At 42.6% G+C, this 18,036-nt stretch overlaps 1 protein-coding gene across 2 annotated transcripts; it reads left to right on the top strand.

Annotated features, from left to right (window-relative positions):
- Positions 1-1,663: 1,663 nt before the first annotated feature.
- SLC66A3 (solute carrier family 66 member 3) lies at positions 1,664-18,036 on the top strand. 2 transcript variants are annotated; one of them, XM_032792342.2, is made up of 7 exons: positions 1,664-1,865; positions 7,059-7,141; positions 7,217-7,286; positions 9,215-9,272; positions 10,196-10,316; positions 12,274-12,315; positions 14,352-18,036. In XM_032792342.2, the coding sequence occupies exons 1-7, from the start codon at positions 1,726-1,728 to the stop codon at positions 14,438-14,440; spliced, it is 603 nt and encodes a 200-aa protein (XP_032648233.1). In that variant the 5' UTR covers positions 1,664-1,725; the 3' UTR covers positions 14,441-18,036. The 2 variants fall into 2 exon arrangements, with proteins under 2 accessions (XP_032648233.1, XP_074919781.1); XM_075063680.1 differs by having other exon boundaries at positions 1,715-1,865; positions 10,196-10,273.

Raw genomic sequence — 18,036 nt, 5'->3', positions numbered from 1 at the left:
AGTTTTCAACCAGAACACCCGGTCGAAAAGGGATCCTGGTAGTTCTGATCAGCACTGCTGACCAGGCCGTTGACTGCGGCTAGGGTGACCAGATGACAAGAACAAAATATAGGGATGCATGGGAGGGGGGCCGCCGCTGAAGCAAAAAACAAACAAACAAAAAAAGAGTGCAAAATATCGGGACAAATGGCGTCCCAACCATACATCTGTCGGGACATGGGACAAACAACTAAATATTGGGACAGTCCCAATTTTATCGGGACATCTAGTCACTAACTGCAGCACTGGCAGGCTCCCTGCTAGCCTCTGCTCCACACACGTCCCGGGAAGCAGCGGCCAATGGGAGCTGTGGGGGAGGTGCCTACAGACAGGTCAGCATGCAGAGCCACCCGGTCATGCCTCAGCCTAGGAGCCAGAGAAAGGACATGTCACTGCTTCTGGGAGCTGTTTGAGATAAGCACCACCCAGAACCTGCACCCCTAACTCCCCCCGCCCTCCAAACCCCTCTATTCCAGCCCAGAGTATCCTCTGGCACCCCAAACCCCTCATCCCTGGCCCCACATCAGAGCCCCCCTCCACACACACACCTTAACCCCTCCTCCAGCCCAGAACCACCTCCTACACTCTGAACCCTTCATTTCTGTCCCCACCCTGGAACCCACACTCCAACCCCCTGCCTCAGCCCAGAGCCCCCTCCTATACTCCAAACCCCTCAGCTCCACCCCTCAGCCCAGAGCCCCTCTTGCATCCCAAATCCCTCATCCCTGGTCTCACCCCAGAGCCCACACCCCCAGCCGGAGCCATCATCTTCTCTCCTATCCCAACCCCCTGCTCTATCCCGGAGACCCCTCCCACACTGAAACCCTCATTTCTGACCCCACCTCAGAGCCTGCACCCCTAACCCACCCCCAACCCACCCCCAGACCCCTGAGCCAGCCCAGTGAAAGTGAGTGATCGGGGTGGAGAGTGAGCGACAAAGGCAGGGGGGTGGAGGGAGCGGGGCCTCGGAGAAGGGGCAGGGCTGTGGTGTTCCCTTTGTGCAAGGAAAGTTGGCAACCCTAGGTGGGAGGGGAGCCCTCAAGGCCCTCCAGTGCAACGTCCCGCCGGCATCTGTCCCAGAGAGCTCCCCTGTGCCCAGGGGCGGCTCTAGGCATTTTGCTGCCCCAAGCACAGCAGGCAGGCTGCCTTCAGCGGCTTGCCTGCAGAGGGGTCCGCTGGTCCTGTGGCTTCTGGACCTCCCACAGGCATGGCTGCGGGAGGTCCCCCGAAGCTGCAGGACCAGTGGACCTCCCGCAGGCAAGCTGCCGAAGACAGTCTGGCTGTCGCCCCTGCTGCGACCAGCAGAGTGCCCCCCACAGCTTGCCGCCCCAAGCATGTGCTTGGTGTGCTGGGGCCTGGAGCTGCCCCTGCCTATGCCATAGCCCCTCTCATCCAGTCCGTGCCAGGGCTGGGAGCTGGGGCTCCCCAGTCCCACAGCCCCCCCCCCCCGAGACAACGCCCTCCCCTCCCCCAGCTCTCCCCGCCCCGAGACAATGCGCTCCCTTCCAGCCCTCCCCCAAGGCAGTGCCAGGTCCCCTCTCCACGCTGGGCCCTGCTGCTCCCCGCGCCCGTTCCGGATTTGCGGCGTGGCTCCCCGCCCCGGCCGGGCTGGCCCCGCGGCGCCTGCCAGCGGAAGGGAAGGGAAGGGAAGGGAGGCGCCCCGGGGACCGAGCGCGGCGCGGCCCGATGGAGGCGCTGCTGGCCCTGGCCAACTGGAGCACGCTGCTCGTGTGCATGGTGATCAAGCTGCCGCAGGTGGTGGCCGTGCTGGCTGCCAGCTCCGCGCGCGGCGTCAGCCTGGAGAGCCTGCTGCTGGAGCTGAGCGGGTAAGACGGAGCCGGGGGCCCAGGCTCCGCGTTTGCTGCCAGCCTGGGCCCGAGGGACCCTTAGCACGGGGAGCTCGCCAGGCTTTTCCCGCTCCCCTTGGGCCCGGCCGGCTTCACACGCCTGCCCAGGCCTGAGGACGGGTTACTCCCCAGGCTCAAGTTTACTGAGGGCGGATCCTGTCTGAGTACAAGGAGGGATGCGCGCCCAGCTCCTGAACCCTTGTGGAAAAGGCGGCGCCTTCCCGTAGCCCACCGAGAACTAGCATCGTTCCCCCCAGCTCCAACGTGCAGCAACTTTCCAGCCCCCCTGGCGGAGAAACGCTGCACCTTCACCACCAGGATCACCGCAGCAGCGAGACCTGGGCTTCAGGCTACAGAACGGGCTGGTACCTCATGTACTTTCAGCAAATGTTTTAGAAGTTTGCATTACCCAGAAAGCATGTTTTAAGTGAAATGGGCTAGTCCTGGACCTTGGTTTCATTCTTAAAATAGGCCCCAGCACAGGAGCCTGGCTGCCCTAAGCTTTCCCAACTTCAACTGGAAATGGAATGCTGCTTTATAAATTAAAAATCTTTACTTGTAGGAAGACAAGAATATTCAAACAATTAACCTCTTATGAAATACATTATTTGCTATAACAAAGATCCAATAGACATTGTATGTGTGTACTTAAAAGTAAACCCATTTTGGCCCAGGCTCATATGACTTACCTTAAACGTTAGTCAACAGTTAGTGCTCAGGGACAGCAGTTTTGAACTCCTGGTAATGCCAAGATTCCCCCAGGGAATGATAATCAATCAAGGTTATTGATTCATCCTTGCAGGCTTATTTTAAAAAGCCTTGACTTGAAAACCTATGTATTTATGGAGTTAGTCTATGTAACTTGACCTTCCTACTGTTGTCCCCTTTATCCACTATCCCCCACTCCCTCAATTATCTTTCTCCAGCAGCTGTTGCATCCTGTCTTAATTTAGACTGTAAACTCTTTGGAGCAGAAACTGTCTTTTTGATTTGTGTTTACACAGGACAATGATGCCCCCAATCCTGACTGGCACCTCTGGGTGCTACTGTCATACAAATAATAAGAAGCAGAGAATTGTATGTTCCCTTTTTGCAATAAGTTTGCTCAACTTTGTAAAGTGCATGCAGCTGCTCTAGTGCTATTCTCATCACAAGCACTTGCAAGAAGTAGTAATGATTTCCAAGCTGACAGACTCAGTCATACAGGTGCTGCTGCTCTTTACTGCCAGTGCTTTATATAGAAGGAACTCATGCACTAATGTTCAGAACTGCTGAACTAGAGTCACAACTTTTGGATTATGTTTGAGAGTAAAGTCATTAGTAAATTGCAGCCTACATAAAGATTTCTGAACCAAGCCTCCACCTTCAGTGCAATCACTCTTAGAAACTCACTTCTGCTACGAAACTTACAAGAATCAAATGTATTATTATTATTAAAGTTCAGAGTAGGACTATAAGCAACTCTTAAAGAGGAATCTTAAAAAACCTGATCTTATATATGTAATCCTGCCCAACTACACCCTGTTCTACCCTCTCAGCTGTTCTCATCCTCATTTGTGTGGGTCTGAATTCTGGATTGTGAACTCCTTGTGACAGGATCTGTCTCTATCTCTTGTGAGAGGCATCAGCCACTGCTGCAGTTGCACTACAAATAATAAAGGACGTCTGTTGCCTCCTTTGCAATTTAGACCTGGCCACAGTAGCCTCAGTTGTCTCCTGAATTGGCCACTTTGTATGTCTTGGATGGCACCAATTTGCAGCATCTGTCCCTAAGTGGCTAGCTGAGAATTCCAGAATAGAATAACTGTTATTTGGATGTAAATCACAGACAGCATTCAGTAAAATATTTACCAGCATGTTGTAGCCTTGAATGGAAGAATGGTGCTGTTATTAAGACAGAAGGCTTGGTGTCACAAGACCACAGTTCAGTTCATTGCTCTCTCTCTGGCTTCACCTGTAGCTTTGTGCAACCTGATTTCTCTCCTCAGTTTTCTCACCTAGAATGGGGATAAAATTCCTTACCTATCTCACAGGACCATCCTCAAAAAGTTTGTAGAACATCTTTTTAAAGAGTATTGTGTAGAAGGAGCTGTGGGAATGCAAAGTATTATGCAGTTGCAGCTATTAAAACAAATTATGATTAAAAAAATAAAAACCTATTTTAAATATGTTGAATAAAAAGGAACTGACATTTCAAATATTCAAAACACGGGTTTGTACAATACACCCTTTTAGAACTGACAGTGGTATTGTATCCTATCTTGTGGTTGGTTATAACTGAATGCACCCAAGTTATTTTTAATCAGATGCACCGTATTAGCATGGTGAATTGTATTTTGTGCATTACAAGATGAGTGTTGCTGCGTTGCTTGAGTTAATGACTGTTCACTCACCTGCTAGTATTTCTTCCTACCCAAAGGAATTAAGAAGAGGCATTGTTTGACTTGAGCTGTATACTGGGTCATTATATAAATAGTATTATCTGCTTGCTGTGTCATAAGTAACCATACTACTTAAACAGGCTTCTTCCCACCCCAGAGGTGTCATATTTAGTCCTCTTAAAGAAAAACACAACGCCTATCAAACGAACAGTTCAACTGTTAAGCTCTAGTAACAGTGCAGTAAATTAATCCTTACTTGTTAGGAACCCCTCCTATAAATAGGTTTGTTTCTAACCAAAACAAATTGTGTGCGTTCCTGCATATCAGTGCATGGTAGAGAGAAAAACTATGGTGACTTTCATTTGCAAAGTATGAAGTGTTCCCCTTGTGTGAAGTTGCTAGGAACAGCTGACTGCATATACATTGCCAACTCTCCCAACTTTGCTAGAAATGTAGTTTTAGTTTGAAGATTAACTATGTAAAAATGGCATCTTTTCTCTTCACACATCTTGATCTGTTCAGGGTCATAGTTGCTGACTGGTCCAGTTTTGCAAAGCTGTAAGCATGCATGTAACTTTATGCACTTGCACAATCCTTGTTGACTTCATGCTACACACTCACTTCAGGGTCAGGATCAGGGTCTTTCTGGAGGAGTAAGCACTGCTTTTTACTCATTAGCCCTGCAGATCTAATATAGCTTAGAACAAGTAAGTTAATTACATATCAATTGGAGGATCAAATTTATGTCCCCTCACCTCTTTCTCCTAGCATATGACTAAGAGATTGTTTGACCTACAGAATTATTACTGGTACTGATGCATGAATTATATGGAAGCAGCCTAGCTAGCCAGCCCTGGGTGAGTAAGCAGGACTGGCAATTAGAAAATATCATTTATTTGTGAACTGAGCAGATATGATCAGCAAGTCAGAAACACACACAAAGCTACACAATGCCATCTCACAGCGGTACTTTTCAGAATAGAACCTTGCATTAGGTGTCAATACCAATGAGAAGGTGGTGCCAAAATTTAAAACATTACATGTACAAGGAATACATGATGGCGTGTGGTATTAAGGTTTTATGGGCAACATTTGGGATTGGCCTGGAGAAGCCACACATGCAAGTGAGTTCAAACAAATGCCAATACATTTTATGCCACATACCACCACAACATAGATTCTGCTCCTTCCATGTGTTTTACAGGAAAATTATTTTGGGAATGTTTTAAACAGTTTTTTATTTTGAAAGTTCATTGGCACTGTTTCTTGTGTCCTTCTACCTGTAAGGTCACCTGATTTAATTACCTTGACTCTAGTTGTCCAGAACTCACCTCAGTACTAGAATACCCTAGCTTAGCAGTTCTTAAACTTTAGCAACCCAAGGACCCCCATTTTAATTTCAAAATTTGTGCAGACCCCCCAAACCTCCCCTGCTCAGCCCCAGGCTCCGCCTCCTCCCTCCCAGCACCTCCTGCGTGCCCCTGAACAGCTGTTCTGAGGCATGCAGGAGGCACTGAGAGGGAGGAGGAGGAGTTGATCAGGCCCTGGACATAATTCCGTCCCCTCTTGAGCGCATCCCATCCCTTCTCCTCCCTCTCCCTCCCAGTGCCTCCTGTACATCAGGGAACAGCTGTTCCCCCAGTGTGCAGGAGGCATTGGGAGGGCGGGGGAGGAGTTGATCAGCAGGGCCCATGGACCCCCTGGAGTACCCTTGCAGACCCCCAGGGGTCCACAGACTCCAGTTTGAGATACACTGCTCTAGCTGTATGTAAGGCCCCTCCGTATACCCGATTCTCTGAATGCCGTTATCATGCAAGAGTATATGACACAAATACTCCAGAAAATTGCCCTAGTGTCTAATAAACTTTTAGCTGGAGTTCAGGTGTTAGTGTTAAGTCTTAAATAATTTAGGAGCCAGTTACCCAGGGAACTGCCTCTCTCCCTGCTCCATACTGCTACATTTGAGATCAGTAGGTACTGAAGCTGGAGCTCTGTCCTACAGTTCGTCTCCTTGACTATGGCATTTGATTTCTTCTTGGTGGGCCAGAGTTTAGATTTTTACAGGAGGCCCAGGAGTTAATATGATATTTTTTTGTGAAAGTTTAACCTGGTGTCAGGGAAAACTTTCTGACAAAGATCTGTTACGGTATGGTGTAGTCTCACAAGGGAAGTAGTAGAAGTACCATTGCTTGGGACATTTAAAACTAGATTTTTTACCACACTCATAAAGATCCAGTAGGAAATGAAATGCACAATCCTGCATTGAAAGTGAGATGCTCTGGATGGTTTAGTATATATTTTCCACTTCAGGGTACTAGGATTCTGCAGTTATTCAGCTTTTTTTAAACAATTTTATTACCTCTTTTTTAATTTGGAACATCGTAGGTAGGATTATTATAAAAAATTGAGAAATCAGAATTATTCCGAAGGCAGGTGAAGGAAGATTTCTCATAGATTGGGGTTTAAAGACCTGAAAACTTCTTTTCCTTCTCTCGTAAATAGCAACTGTTTGAACTAAACCTTTCAGACACGGTCCTTGAGACCTTTGTGTGAAAGTGTTGGCCAATCTATCCATGTTGTCAGTTGACCTATATATTGAAATAGACTGCAAGATCTTCAGGCCTATGACTTTGTCTACCTGAATGTACAGTTTGCACAATGGGACGTGGATTCTGCTTGTGGCATTTGGGCACTCCCACAACAGACAGGTCTTTAAAATGAAATTGTCAATGAACCTATTTTGTTATAGTCTCTGTGGGCAAACAAACTGTTCAATTTTGTTCTCTTTTAGCTTCCTTGTGTTTCTAAGATACCAGAGTTACTACAGTTACCCCATAGGGACTTATCTGGAGTACCCCATCCTAATTGCACAAGGTAATACTTTTTTCTTGTTTTATATTCTACCTTGTCCCTGACTTCCTATCTGTAATGACTGAACTTTTCTTTCAGATGTCATTCTCCTGCTCTTTGTTCTGCATTACAGTGGCAACATGAAGCAAACTTTGCCTTACATAGTCTTGTATCCTTTGATGTCTACTTGTTTCTGTTTACACAGGACTTCTGGCAGTTCTTAGACAGAAGACTAAGCATTTTATCTCCTGGTGCCATTGAAAACCATATTCAGCCCCCTTTTAATGTGCATTTCTTATTTGCATGCAACTTTCTTAGATCCCAGTAAAACCCTTTATCCAGCATAAACTACATTGGTAACTGATTTCACTGGCCCCACAACTGAGGAGGAATGAGACTTATTCATAATTTACATTTGTGTCAGATACGTACAATGGAAAATATGAAGCATCTTGTAACTCTTTTACACACATTATGTCAACTGTGGCTCACACACACTTTTAGAAGCTCCTTTGAAAAGATGTACAGCTTTGAGTTTACATTTGGCACTGGACGCTTTGGAGCAGGGCTTGAGAAAATTATCAGACGCCCACCAGAGATAACGTGAAAAATGAGGGTGGGGGAACCACTGGCAGTAGTGACTGCTGAGAAGGTGACTACCCTGCCATTCCTGCTGCTGCAGAAGGGGAGAGGGGTGGGATTTACTGTCTTTGGGCTGTTTTGGGGCTTCATCTTTCCTAACAGCTTCAGTCTGCAGGTATGTGTTAAATGTGAAACTCCACCCGCTCTATTTTCTGGAGGGCAGAAAGAGAGGTGGTTTGGTCCTGGGTTTTTATTATCTTCCCCGCCAAGAGCTCCAAGTCTTCTGGCTGCTGCTGTTGGGGAAGCTCTGTAGTGCTCCTCCCTCAGAGTCTCCTGGCAGGATCCTGCAGGGCAGCGGATGGGTGGGTTTCTGCTACCCTGCACCTCCCATTTTTGTTGTTGTTTGGGTCTTCCTCACACGTGGGTAACCAGTGCTGCCACTTGCTGCTGCTTTAAGGGTGGACTTTATTCTTCACAATTTCACTACTATTCCTAGGGTTTTGAATAGTGGCAGTAAAAAAGTCTTGTTAATTTCACCCTGCTGCTACCTGCAGACTTGTGCTACTGCAACATTAGATTAAAATTTGTAATAAATAAATTACAACACATTGGATTTTTAAGATGCTATACTGATAGAGCAACTTATTTGAATTTTACAAAACTGCTATAAAATACTGAAAATTATGGTCCTGAACCTTAACCAGGTACACCTCTACCCCGATATAACACGAATTCGGATATAATGCGGTAAAGCAGCGCTCCGGGGGGAGAGGGAGCTGCGCTCCCCAGCGGATCAAAGCAAGTTCGATATAACACTAAGATTTTTTGGCTCCCGAGGACAGCATTATATCGGGGTACAGGTGTATGTGACTTTATTCACATGAATAGCCTGATTGATTTCAAGAAGACTACCAGTGTATTTAAAGTTAAGCATGTGCCTAAATGTTTGCAGAATCAAAGTTCCAGGTTTGTGACGGAAGTAATTATTCCAGAATAGAGTGACTTTTATTCCAGAGTAATGTCCACACAGGGAGCTATTCTACAATTGCTATTACAGACTAGTTTGTTCTTAAATAGCTATTCCACTCAATTTCCTAGAGTTGACAAGGCATTGGTGAAAATCCAGCCCTCAGTTCCAACATCCCCCGGGAAGGGGAGTGTATGAGGACCGCTCTGTTGTCCCCAGGACCCTGCCACAAGGGCTCCATCTTTCGAATTAGCCTCTGGGAGGTACAGTGATTGCTAGTAAAGTGCTGACATGCTTCACACCTCTGCTTACTTCTAGAGCTATCCTGGGACCACTGCTGATCCGATTAACTTTGTTTTACTCAAAACTGTTTTACAACATTATATTTTCTCTATAGAAACTATTTTCTCTATAGAAACTGTTTCAGCAAGAGTATCTTCTATTTTCAGTGAGATTAGGAAAACATAGCTAATATCCTGATCTACAGATTCTTAAGTGTTCAGGTGCCCACATAACTCTAAGCATTATGAAACTTAACCCAAGGTAAGATTTGTGGGAGGATGGTACTTTCTAACTCTGCAGAAATGGATAATAGACCTGGCCATGGTAAGTAGTAGCTCTTAAGTTGCAAGAGTCCCCATATATATGTCATCCCTTTCATAGCTCCATTTATCAGTGAAAAACAATTTTAATTCTTTTTATATACAGTAGAATCCCATTTATCTGAACTGCCTTTATCCGGCTCTCCATATAACCACCAGCACATGCAGAGGAATATGGGAAATTGATGCTTCAGCCCGGCTGGCAAGGCTCAGGCTGACAGCTTGTTAAAAACTCATGTTAGTTTTCTTGTTAATAAATGAACAAAACATTGTTTACAAGAAATAAGGGTTTATGTATTTTGTAAGTAGATAAGATGCTTTTCCCAGAGGGGTCAGCTAGTTTAAAAGCAACTCTGCATCTTAAAATAATGGACAGAAAGCTCTTTGTCCATTCTCCTGATTATCTGAATTTTTGATGATCCTATCTGGCCCCGGTCCCAGTTAGATCAGGTAAACAGGGTTCCACTGTATTTTATAATTTATTCTGGAAGGTGTTTTGAAAATGAACTCTTTTGAGCTGTGAATGAGCAGTTTCCAAGTACTGCTTTGTCTCTCTTCTCTGTTAATAGTTTGAGAACATTCCACTACCCCATGGAGCATACGTAGTTTAAAAGTAACTTTTGTTTTTTAAGTTGCAGTCACCAAATGCAGTAATTGTTACAGTTCACATTTTATATTTCTCTTAGAGTCTGTACCACAAAACTAGACCAATTGGTTTCTGGTCAGTTTCACTTTGTTTCATAGTAAGATTCTGTAATGTTTGGGATGCAACCAATGAAGGCATTTTTTAAAATGTCAAAAGTATTTCTACTTTAAAAAAAACAAAAAAAGTAAAGTATACATTTTAGGCCTAAGCTAAATACTTTCTTATTAGATGGAACTAGAAACACCTGTCCTTTTTCTTTTTTTTGGTATCCTTTTCTGCAGAATTTGTGTACGTTAATCAGTGCAGCAAGTAAATTTGCTCAGCTGCGATGTCTGTGGCAGACAAGAGATTCCGGACAAGTGAGTGCCCTGACCTGGAGTATGTCTGCATACACATGTGCAAGTAAGCAACATGCATTGAGTTTTGTATAATAAAGTGACCGCCGCAAAGCCATTACTGTTCCTAACGTATCTGTATCTGCAGCAAACCCATAGTAAATCTGAGTCGTCCTCAGGGTAGCTTTCTATATTACACCGGACCCTCGCTAGAACATGCATCTTTATAGCGCAAATTCGCATATAACGTGGTTACAGCCATGGATCCCAAATTTAATTACACCTCTACCTCGATATAATGCTGTCCTTGGGAGCCAAAAAATCTTACCGTGTTATAGGTGAAACTGTGTTATATTGAACTTGCTTTGATCCACCGGAGTGTGCAGCCCTGCCCCCCGGAGCGCTGCTTTACTGCATTATATCCAAATTCGTGTTTTATTGGGTGGCTTTATATCGAGGTAGCGGTGTATTTTAATTGCAATTCATTTTAATGCAGTCCCTGCTTTAATGTGGTACCGTGCATGGATCCCAAATCCTGCGTTCTAGCAAGGGTCCAGTGTATTGTCTAGAAGTGAGGGTGAAATCCTGACCCTATTGAAACCAATGGGAGTTTTGCCATTGACTTCAACCTAGTCAGGACATTGCCCTACATTTAATTGTTTGACCAGATTTGAATGTTAACCTTTCTTTAAGAGAACAGGTTCTTTTATGCATGATATTTCATCTCTGTTACTTCTATGCAGAAAGGGTCGCAGTCCTTAAAAATAATGAAAATCCAGGCTAGAAAAATATCAAAATTTGTAGCTGATGTGCATTGCAATTGTCTTCTTATTTTGTCCTCACAACTTAACATCCTAGTACTTTCCATTAGTTAATTACTGTAATACCAGATAATTGACAGTGTTGGAACATCACTGATCAAACATAATATGGAGCCAAAAATCACACTTTTTTCTTCATTTAAATAAATGATTTACCTATAATTCTGTATTTCATTAGAAAAAAAGCTCTCTTGTCTTAAAGGATCTCAAGCCATTTTCCACCAATAATCTTAAAGACGTAGCACTAATTCAGGAAAACATTTAGAAACACTTGCTAAACCTTAAGTCATGTCATGAACAGGAATGAACTTAAGCATGTTCCTAAATCCAGGCAATAACTTGTATAGGGTTCTGGTGTGTAGGTTAGTTATTCTAGCCAACTCCTGGTAGCAGTTCATACAAAAGGGCCTGCTACAACTGTTAATTAGAATTGTCTTTTGCAATTATGTCTTGCATTTAACTCTTTTAGGAAATTACTGCTATAGCTTCTGATCTTTACTCAATTTGTTTTTAACTTACTAAAATATTTTATAATAGAGATATTGTGTCAGATCACTCCCATTGTGAGACATGATATTGATCAAAAGATTTAAAGCCAGAAGAGACCATTATGATCATCTAGTCTGAACTCAAGCATTATACAGGCCCATGGAATTTCACTCAGAAATTCCTGCAGTGGAGGGAATTAATCTTGTGTATAGCGTAAGTGAGACATGGACAGAGACTTATGGGCATATATAAATTCTCCAATACCGTAAACTGGTGAAATTTTGCTCTAGTTTTTAACTGGCAATTTGATATAGAAATTCATAGCTAGCTGACCGACTGAGATCAGCCACCAAAAGAGAGAAGAAAATGGTAAATAAGTAGTAAGAGAAGCAATAAGCTTTTGCCACGGCTTACCTGGTGGCAACATTTTTCCATTTGAAAATTTAGAAAAGTTCCAACTATATCATCATTTTGTTTTATTACTTTCAAATGAAATCTTAAAAAGAAAAAGAAAAGAAAAAGCGAGCTCAGGGTTGGGGCTTCATTATTGAGGCTAAAGTAAGTGGGGAGTACATTTAAGATGTGGATATTTGTATGGTATTTTTTTGCTTGATTTTTCTCTTAACTGCAAAGCAGAGGTTTCTTTGTTTTTAGTAGTTGGATGCATCAGCAGATCTTCCCTGGCATACTAACCACAATTCCTTTAATTTACAGCAAGAATAGTTACAACTTTAATGACCACAAATGATCTTATGGGTGAGTAATATATGAAATTGTCTTCATTTCTTCACTGCCTCGCTATCCAAAAGATAACAGCAGCCTGTCTTGTTTTATGAGCATTTATCTGGTTCTCAGTAGAATAAACTATGTAGCTGAATGGTTTATTCCAGCAAGGGAACTGGACTACTACTGAGAAAACAGCACAGGGCTATTATTACGGCTAGGAATTTAACACCCATGGGGAAGACGATGGGAAGAAAAATCGATGTGTGTTCATCACAGAGAATGTTGGCAGTTTAAAAGGCAGCTACTCCTCAGAGAAAAAATAGATTAAAAAATTTGCTTAATTATGGAAATGCCTGCGTAAAGGAAAAACAAAAATCCCTTTTCTGTTGGAACACATGGTAATTGAGTAGTGACTTTTCCCAAATGGATACGATATCAGAAACAGCTGTTTCTCTCTCACTGGTAGACTTGTGTATTTTAAAAAAAACACCCCTATTCAAGAACTGTAAAACTATTTAAATTATTTGTACTAGTTTAAAATTTGAACGAAGTACATGAATAATGAAACTTACATTTGGCTGAAAGTAACGTAGATTGCTGTCATGCTGTCACCAACAGTTGCAGTCAAGTAAGAGATTGGCTGACAACACATGGAATTCAGATACCATGTGATGGGCATGTTAGACAGAATAAATTCATTATAAAACTAAGGGATGTTTAAAATCAGCCTTTTACCATGGGGGTGGGGGGAAGAGACAGACATGACAAAAAACAGTGCATTTGGGAAAGTGACCCTTGCCTGTTGTTGGCATTTCAACTGCTCAAAGTAGTAAAATCCAAAATGTCAGTGGAAAATGACTAAATTTTCACATGGTAGAAAGCAGTTTTAGACAATGGAAATGAGTAAGTCAGTATTTTTGATGTTTTACCAGAATGAGCCAAGGAAAACTGCTCCATCGTATTAACCAGAGTGAATTTTAAAAGGACATTAGTACCCATAAACTGCACCAAAATGTAGCGCAATGAAAAACAGATGGGAGCAGTGACATTTGGACTTAAAACAAAAATGTGGCCTGTCAACTGTTTGAGGGTTGAAAGCTCGCACTGTTTTTTCCCTTATTGTTCTTGGTTACTCCATATTTAGTAAATATACTATGTGGTATACTATAGTGTACACTATAGTGTACTCCATATTTAGTTGTACTTGGTTACTCCATATTTAGTAAATACACTATGTGGTATAGTGTATTTATAAATAGCACCAGCTCTTAGAAAAGTTTTTTTTTGTATATTTCAGTATATTGTTTCATTTCCTAAAATGGAACAAATGGGATAAATACACATGTGCAGTGTTGGGTGAACAAAAACTGCTTCTTTGATTTTTCAAATAGTTTTTGTAGCCTTACTTCAAAAAAAAAATCTTAAGGTAATCAAGACATTGAGAAAATCTCATTGTTTCTTTCAAGTTTGTGTCAGATTTTTGCCTATTAAACTCTGTCAATTACCAATAAATGTTTACTGTTAGAAAAAAAATACCTCACAAGCCTGAACTTAGAGTTATTTAAATAGATTATTACATATGTTTATATGCTCCTGTTAGATGCAGGTGATGAAAAAAATAGGTATACACTGTGTGAATTTAAACCAGATTTATTAAGCTTGCCATACAGGGCAAGTTCATGTTTAATATCAAAGTAATTCAAAGAAGCAGATTTACATTAAGGAATATAGATGTGTTTATTTTTTAAATAATTCTGGGTATTACTTAACAAATCACCATTCAGCAGGTGAGGATACAGCTGCTGAATTCATTTCCCCTCTCTCCTCCCCCGCCAACAAAACACAAACCTAGAAATTATTTTCAGAATTTTTGATGTCTGACAAACGGGTTCCTTAACACAGTATTTTGAGGCAGTCCATTAAGGAGTTGTGGAAGGTAAACTGTTTAGAATGTACATTAGTAAAACTTTGTGAACAAGTTATTGGATCCTGTGGAAATGGCAGCAGTTAATGTTAGCATTCATGCTTACGACATTTTATTAATTGAATGTTTTTCTCCTTCTTAGTTCTAGTCCGTTTCATAATCATGCTGGTTCTTAATATATGGGTCTCAGCCACAATATTGCATTACCGGAAGACTGAAAAGACTGATTAGATGACAGCTTCTCTTCAGCTGCAACATATGTCAAACACTTTGGACCAAAAAATACAGTAGAACCTGAACAAGAGACCTCCATGTCCAGGCAGCCTTCTGTATGCCACCTGCCTCATTTATCCCTTAAAAGATTAAGTACAATGTTGCTTATGTTTTATTACAATTACTACTACTTAAAGCATATTTTATTAGAAGTAAATTGTATTGGTCATTTAAAACAGGTTTCAGTGGTACCTGATATTTTCTCTGGGCTTTTTTTTTTTTTTTTTTTCCTTCTTCTTCCATATTTTGTACTATGTAGATTCCTATGGTTTTTATTCCTGGGGGAATTCTGTGCCTAAAAATTCTGTGCACAGTATTTTAAAATTCTGCATATTTTATTTGTTAAAATAACACTATATAATCACGCCGGTTTCAGTTATTTTGGTAATTTATTTCAAAATACCTGTTAGCAACTATGTCAGTACCAATATAGATGACAAAAAAGTTTCTCCCAGGAGTAGAGAGTTAAAAAACCCCTATGACAACCCAGTTTCCGTTTCTCTGCCCCCTCCACCTCCAAGCCCAGCCACAGGGCCAGACACCCCCATACAACTCCCCCCAGCCCAGACATCTGCACTCCTCCCCACCAGAGCCCAATGGGGGCACCCACCAGCCCAGATATCATACCCCCAACCCCCAGAGCCAGAAACCCACACCGCCTCCCCCCCAGGGCCAGGGCACCACCGTGGTCCAGACACTTGCACTCCCTATCCCCCCAGGACCCAGCTGCAGGGCCAGACACGCATGACTCAGACACTCACATCTCTCTTCCCAGAGTCCAGTCGCAGGGCCCCCAGTCCAGACACCCACACTCCCTACCCTCCAGAGATCCAGAGGGAGAAACAACTTGAAGCTGGATTCCAGACTCATACAAGAAACTCCATACACCACCTCCTTGCTTCAGGGCATGCTGGGAACTGCAGCTGCCGAGAACCCTCCAGCTCCATTCCCGTCCCCCTGGCAGTGTCTTCTATTTGTGAGCTGGGCTCTGCTAGGTATAGTGGGGCTCTGCAGTGCTAATTCTGCGGGGGAAAGAAATTCTGCATTGAACAGTAATTCTGCGCAAATTCTGCATTGCGCAGTGGTACAGAATTCCCCCAGGAGTAGTTCTTGTAACACTCCAGTTCTTTACAGATTAAGGGTAACCTTTTCAGCAGTTTTCTTCACTTCTAAAGGCATAGTTTTGTATCTCCAAATTATTTTGATTTTCTTTTTGCAACTGTATGATTACAACTCATTAGTAGATGCCTATCTTTTTTTACAAACAGATCTGTAGTTAGATATCTAACTACCAATGGAGTCTGCAAAGAAGGAAGCCAACTGAAAATCTGGCCCTAAATTTGTAATTCATCTGTAGTATCAGAGCAAGTTAGGTTTGCCACACACATAGTGAATATATCAAATGCTCCTTTCATCCAATTAAAAAGCTTATATCATCATACAAAACACTCATAAGTCAGCTGTTTCTGACTAACCCATCTTTATTGAGATAAAAGCAGAAGTGTACCTATTAACCTTTTATGGACCTTTCAGTCCTTCAGCTCTAACCCATACTCCTTCGGTGGGTGTTCAGCTGCCCTCTAGTAATGGCTGGGCTACACAGAGAGGTTAATGTGTAACAAGACAGGTTTCCCTGGGATGTCCTCTCGTGGTTAGCAGTGGCCCTGCAGGTGCCCCAACATCAGTTTCTTCATCCTAAGGTTCTTCAAATTCTACTTTCACTCTTTAGTCCAATAATGCCCTGGTTGTAATCTAATTTATTAGTGTAAATGCTTCAAAATGACCCCCAAAGTCACAAAGTACAATCCGGCACCAGAATACAAAAGCTAGGCTCTTCTTCAGCCTCCCTCTTTGATCAGAGCAGGGGGTGCTCAGCGTTCTCCCCATTGTCCTCTAGCTAACCCTCTGCCTTCCTCCCACCACAAATGAAGTGTCCACCCACCCTTGGCTTAATGAAAGTGCAAGATAACTAAGGACCACCCATCCTGGGCTTAAATTCTGAGACCAACCCTGGGTTCTTCCCCAGTTCAGAATTAGTCTCTTGACCCTTCCTCCCCACCAAGCTCAAAGAGTCAGCAAGCAAACTTCCTTCCACTGCTCTCCTGGCCCAGAGCTTTCCCAGCTCCTTGACTGGAATACTGGCCTGTCTGGATTTACTGTCTCCTTTGGGTCAAACTCAGCGGGTAAATTTTTTCTGTTACTCTCTGGCCCTGAGCTTTTTCCAGCTCTCTTCCTTCATCAGCTCTTCACTACTGCTTCCCTGGGGAACTGCAGCAGCTCACTCTTACTGTAGGGACCTGCTACCAGATCCCAGTTGCCTCTTATTGTTTCCTTTTCCAAACTTCTTCCAGACCCATTTATAGACCAGGTGTCTCCTTCTCCAGTCCCATTAGAAGGCCGTTATCCAGGCACAGGTGGATTAGGCCTGCTCCTTTTTAAAGGGCCAGTACTACAGCTCAAGGAGCCTGCTACAGTCTTAGCAAACATACAGCTCAGGCACTAGAGGCTTCTGCTTTAAGATCCCAATGATGCCAGGTTCGATCGCCACTGCTGATGACTCACCTTGGTGCAGGACATTACACAACCACAGGCAAACTGTCTCTCATATGGGCTTACCTACTTTCTAATAGAATCTGACGTAACTCCTTCTGTAATATGGTTCTGCAAGTTTTCTGGGTTGTAAGATGCAAATGATGTTCTTGAGGTTTTACTTTTACATTCCACTCATAATGTGCTTTGTAGTAGAGCAAAATATCAGGTTTATTAAAAGAGATGTTTGCATAATTATTAGCAGTGACTTGTGACATTTGTCTGTTGGGAATTAATACTACAATGTTTCCAACCAGCAATTGTTATATATTATTCTGACATGTAGCTTGCCTTGTTTTCTCCCAAAATTACGTTCTTCAGGTAGAAAAGCATCCTCTTTTCAAAAGAGCTTCTACACAGTTATTGATTTAGTCTATTGATAACTAGGGGATGAAGGCCTGGTACCATGGCAAAACTTCCATTTAATTCAACAAGATCAGGATTTCACCCCAGTGTGTGAAATCATAGGCATTAATCCAGCAATTAGATCCACAGAAGTAGACCCATGTACCTTCAATGTGAGCCTGAGGGTCTGCTTCCACAGATCAGATTGCAGGATCAGGACCCTCCAGTTCCATAAATTACAGTAAATTCATAATATTAAAGTATTTTTTGCCAACCCTACAGGTATTTTTAATTCCTTACATTATATTTCAAAATCAATTACTTGGCATTGACTTAATGGAGCAAATGCAAAGGTAGATTTTTAGCTTTAAACAGTCTGTACAAATTTTCAAAAGTTTCTCTGTTGGCTGTGCAAAGTGTGACTATTTAAAAAAGCATTTAAAAAATCTTTTCCTACTAGGTAAAAACTGCATAAAACACACTTAAATGTGTAAAGAAGCATCAGTTTTTCTGTTCTGTAGTGGCACATGAAAAATGTCATTTTCAGCTATTTTTGTTAATATATAAGATATCTTACACTGGATTTTTAATAAAATGTCCCATTTCTGCAATAAAAAAAA

The sequence above is a fragment of the Chelonoidis abingdonii genome, chromosome 3, assembly GCF_003597395.2.
Source record: "Chelonoidis abingdonii isolate Lonesome George chromosome 3, CheloAbing_2.0, whole genome shotgun sequence".
In the NCBI taxonomy this organism is placed as follows: domain Eukaryota; kingdom Metazoa; phylum Chordata; order Testudines; family Testudinidae; genus Chelonoidis; species Chelonoidis abingdonii.
The sequence above is the reverse complement of the archived record's forward strand: the minus strand, read 5'-3'. Positions and strand labels throughout refer to the sequence as shown.

Bases quoted from the DNA above. Each gene is read 5' to 3' on its own strand.
- SLC66A3 (XM_032792342.2), top strand. From the start codon at position 1,726: ATGGAGGCGCTGCTGGCCCTGGCCAACTGGAGCACGCTGCTCGTGTGC. The intron at 7,142-7,216 runs GTAATACTTTTT...CTTTTCTTTCAG, and splicing joins CCCCATCCTAATTGCACAAG to ATGTCATTCTCCTGCTCTTT. The intron at 10,317-12,273 runs GTAAGCAACATG...TTTAATTTACAG, and splicing joins GTCTGCATACACATGTGCAA to CAAGAATAGTTACAACTTTA.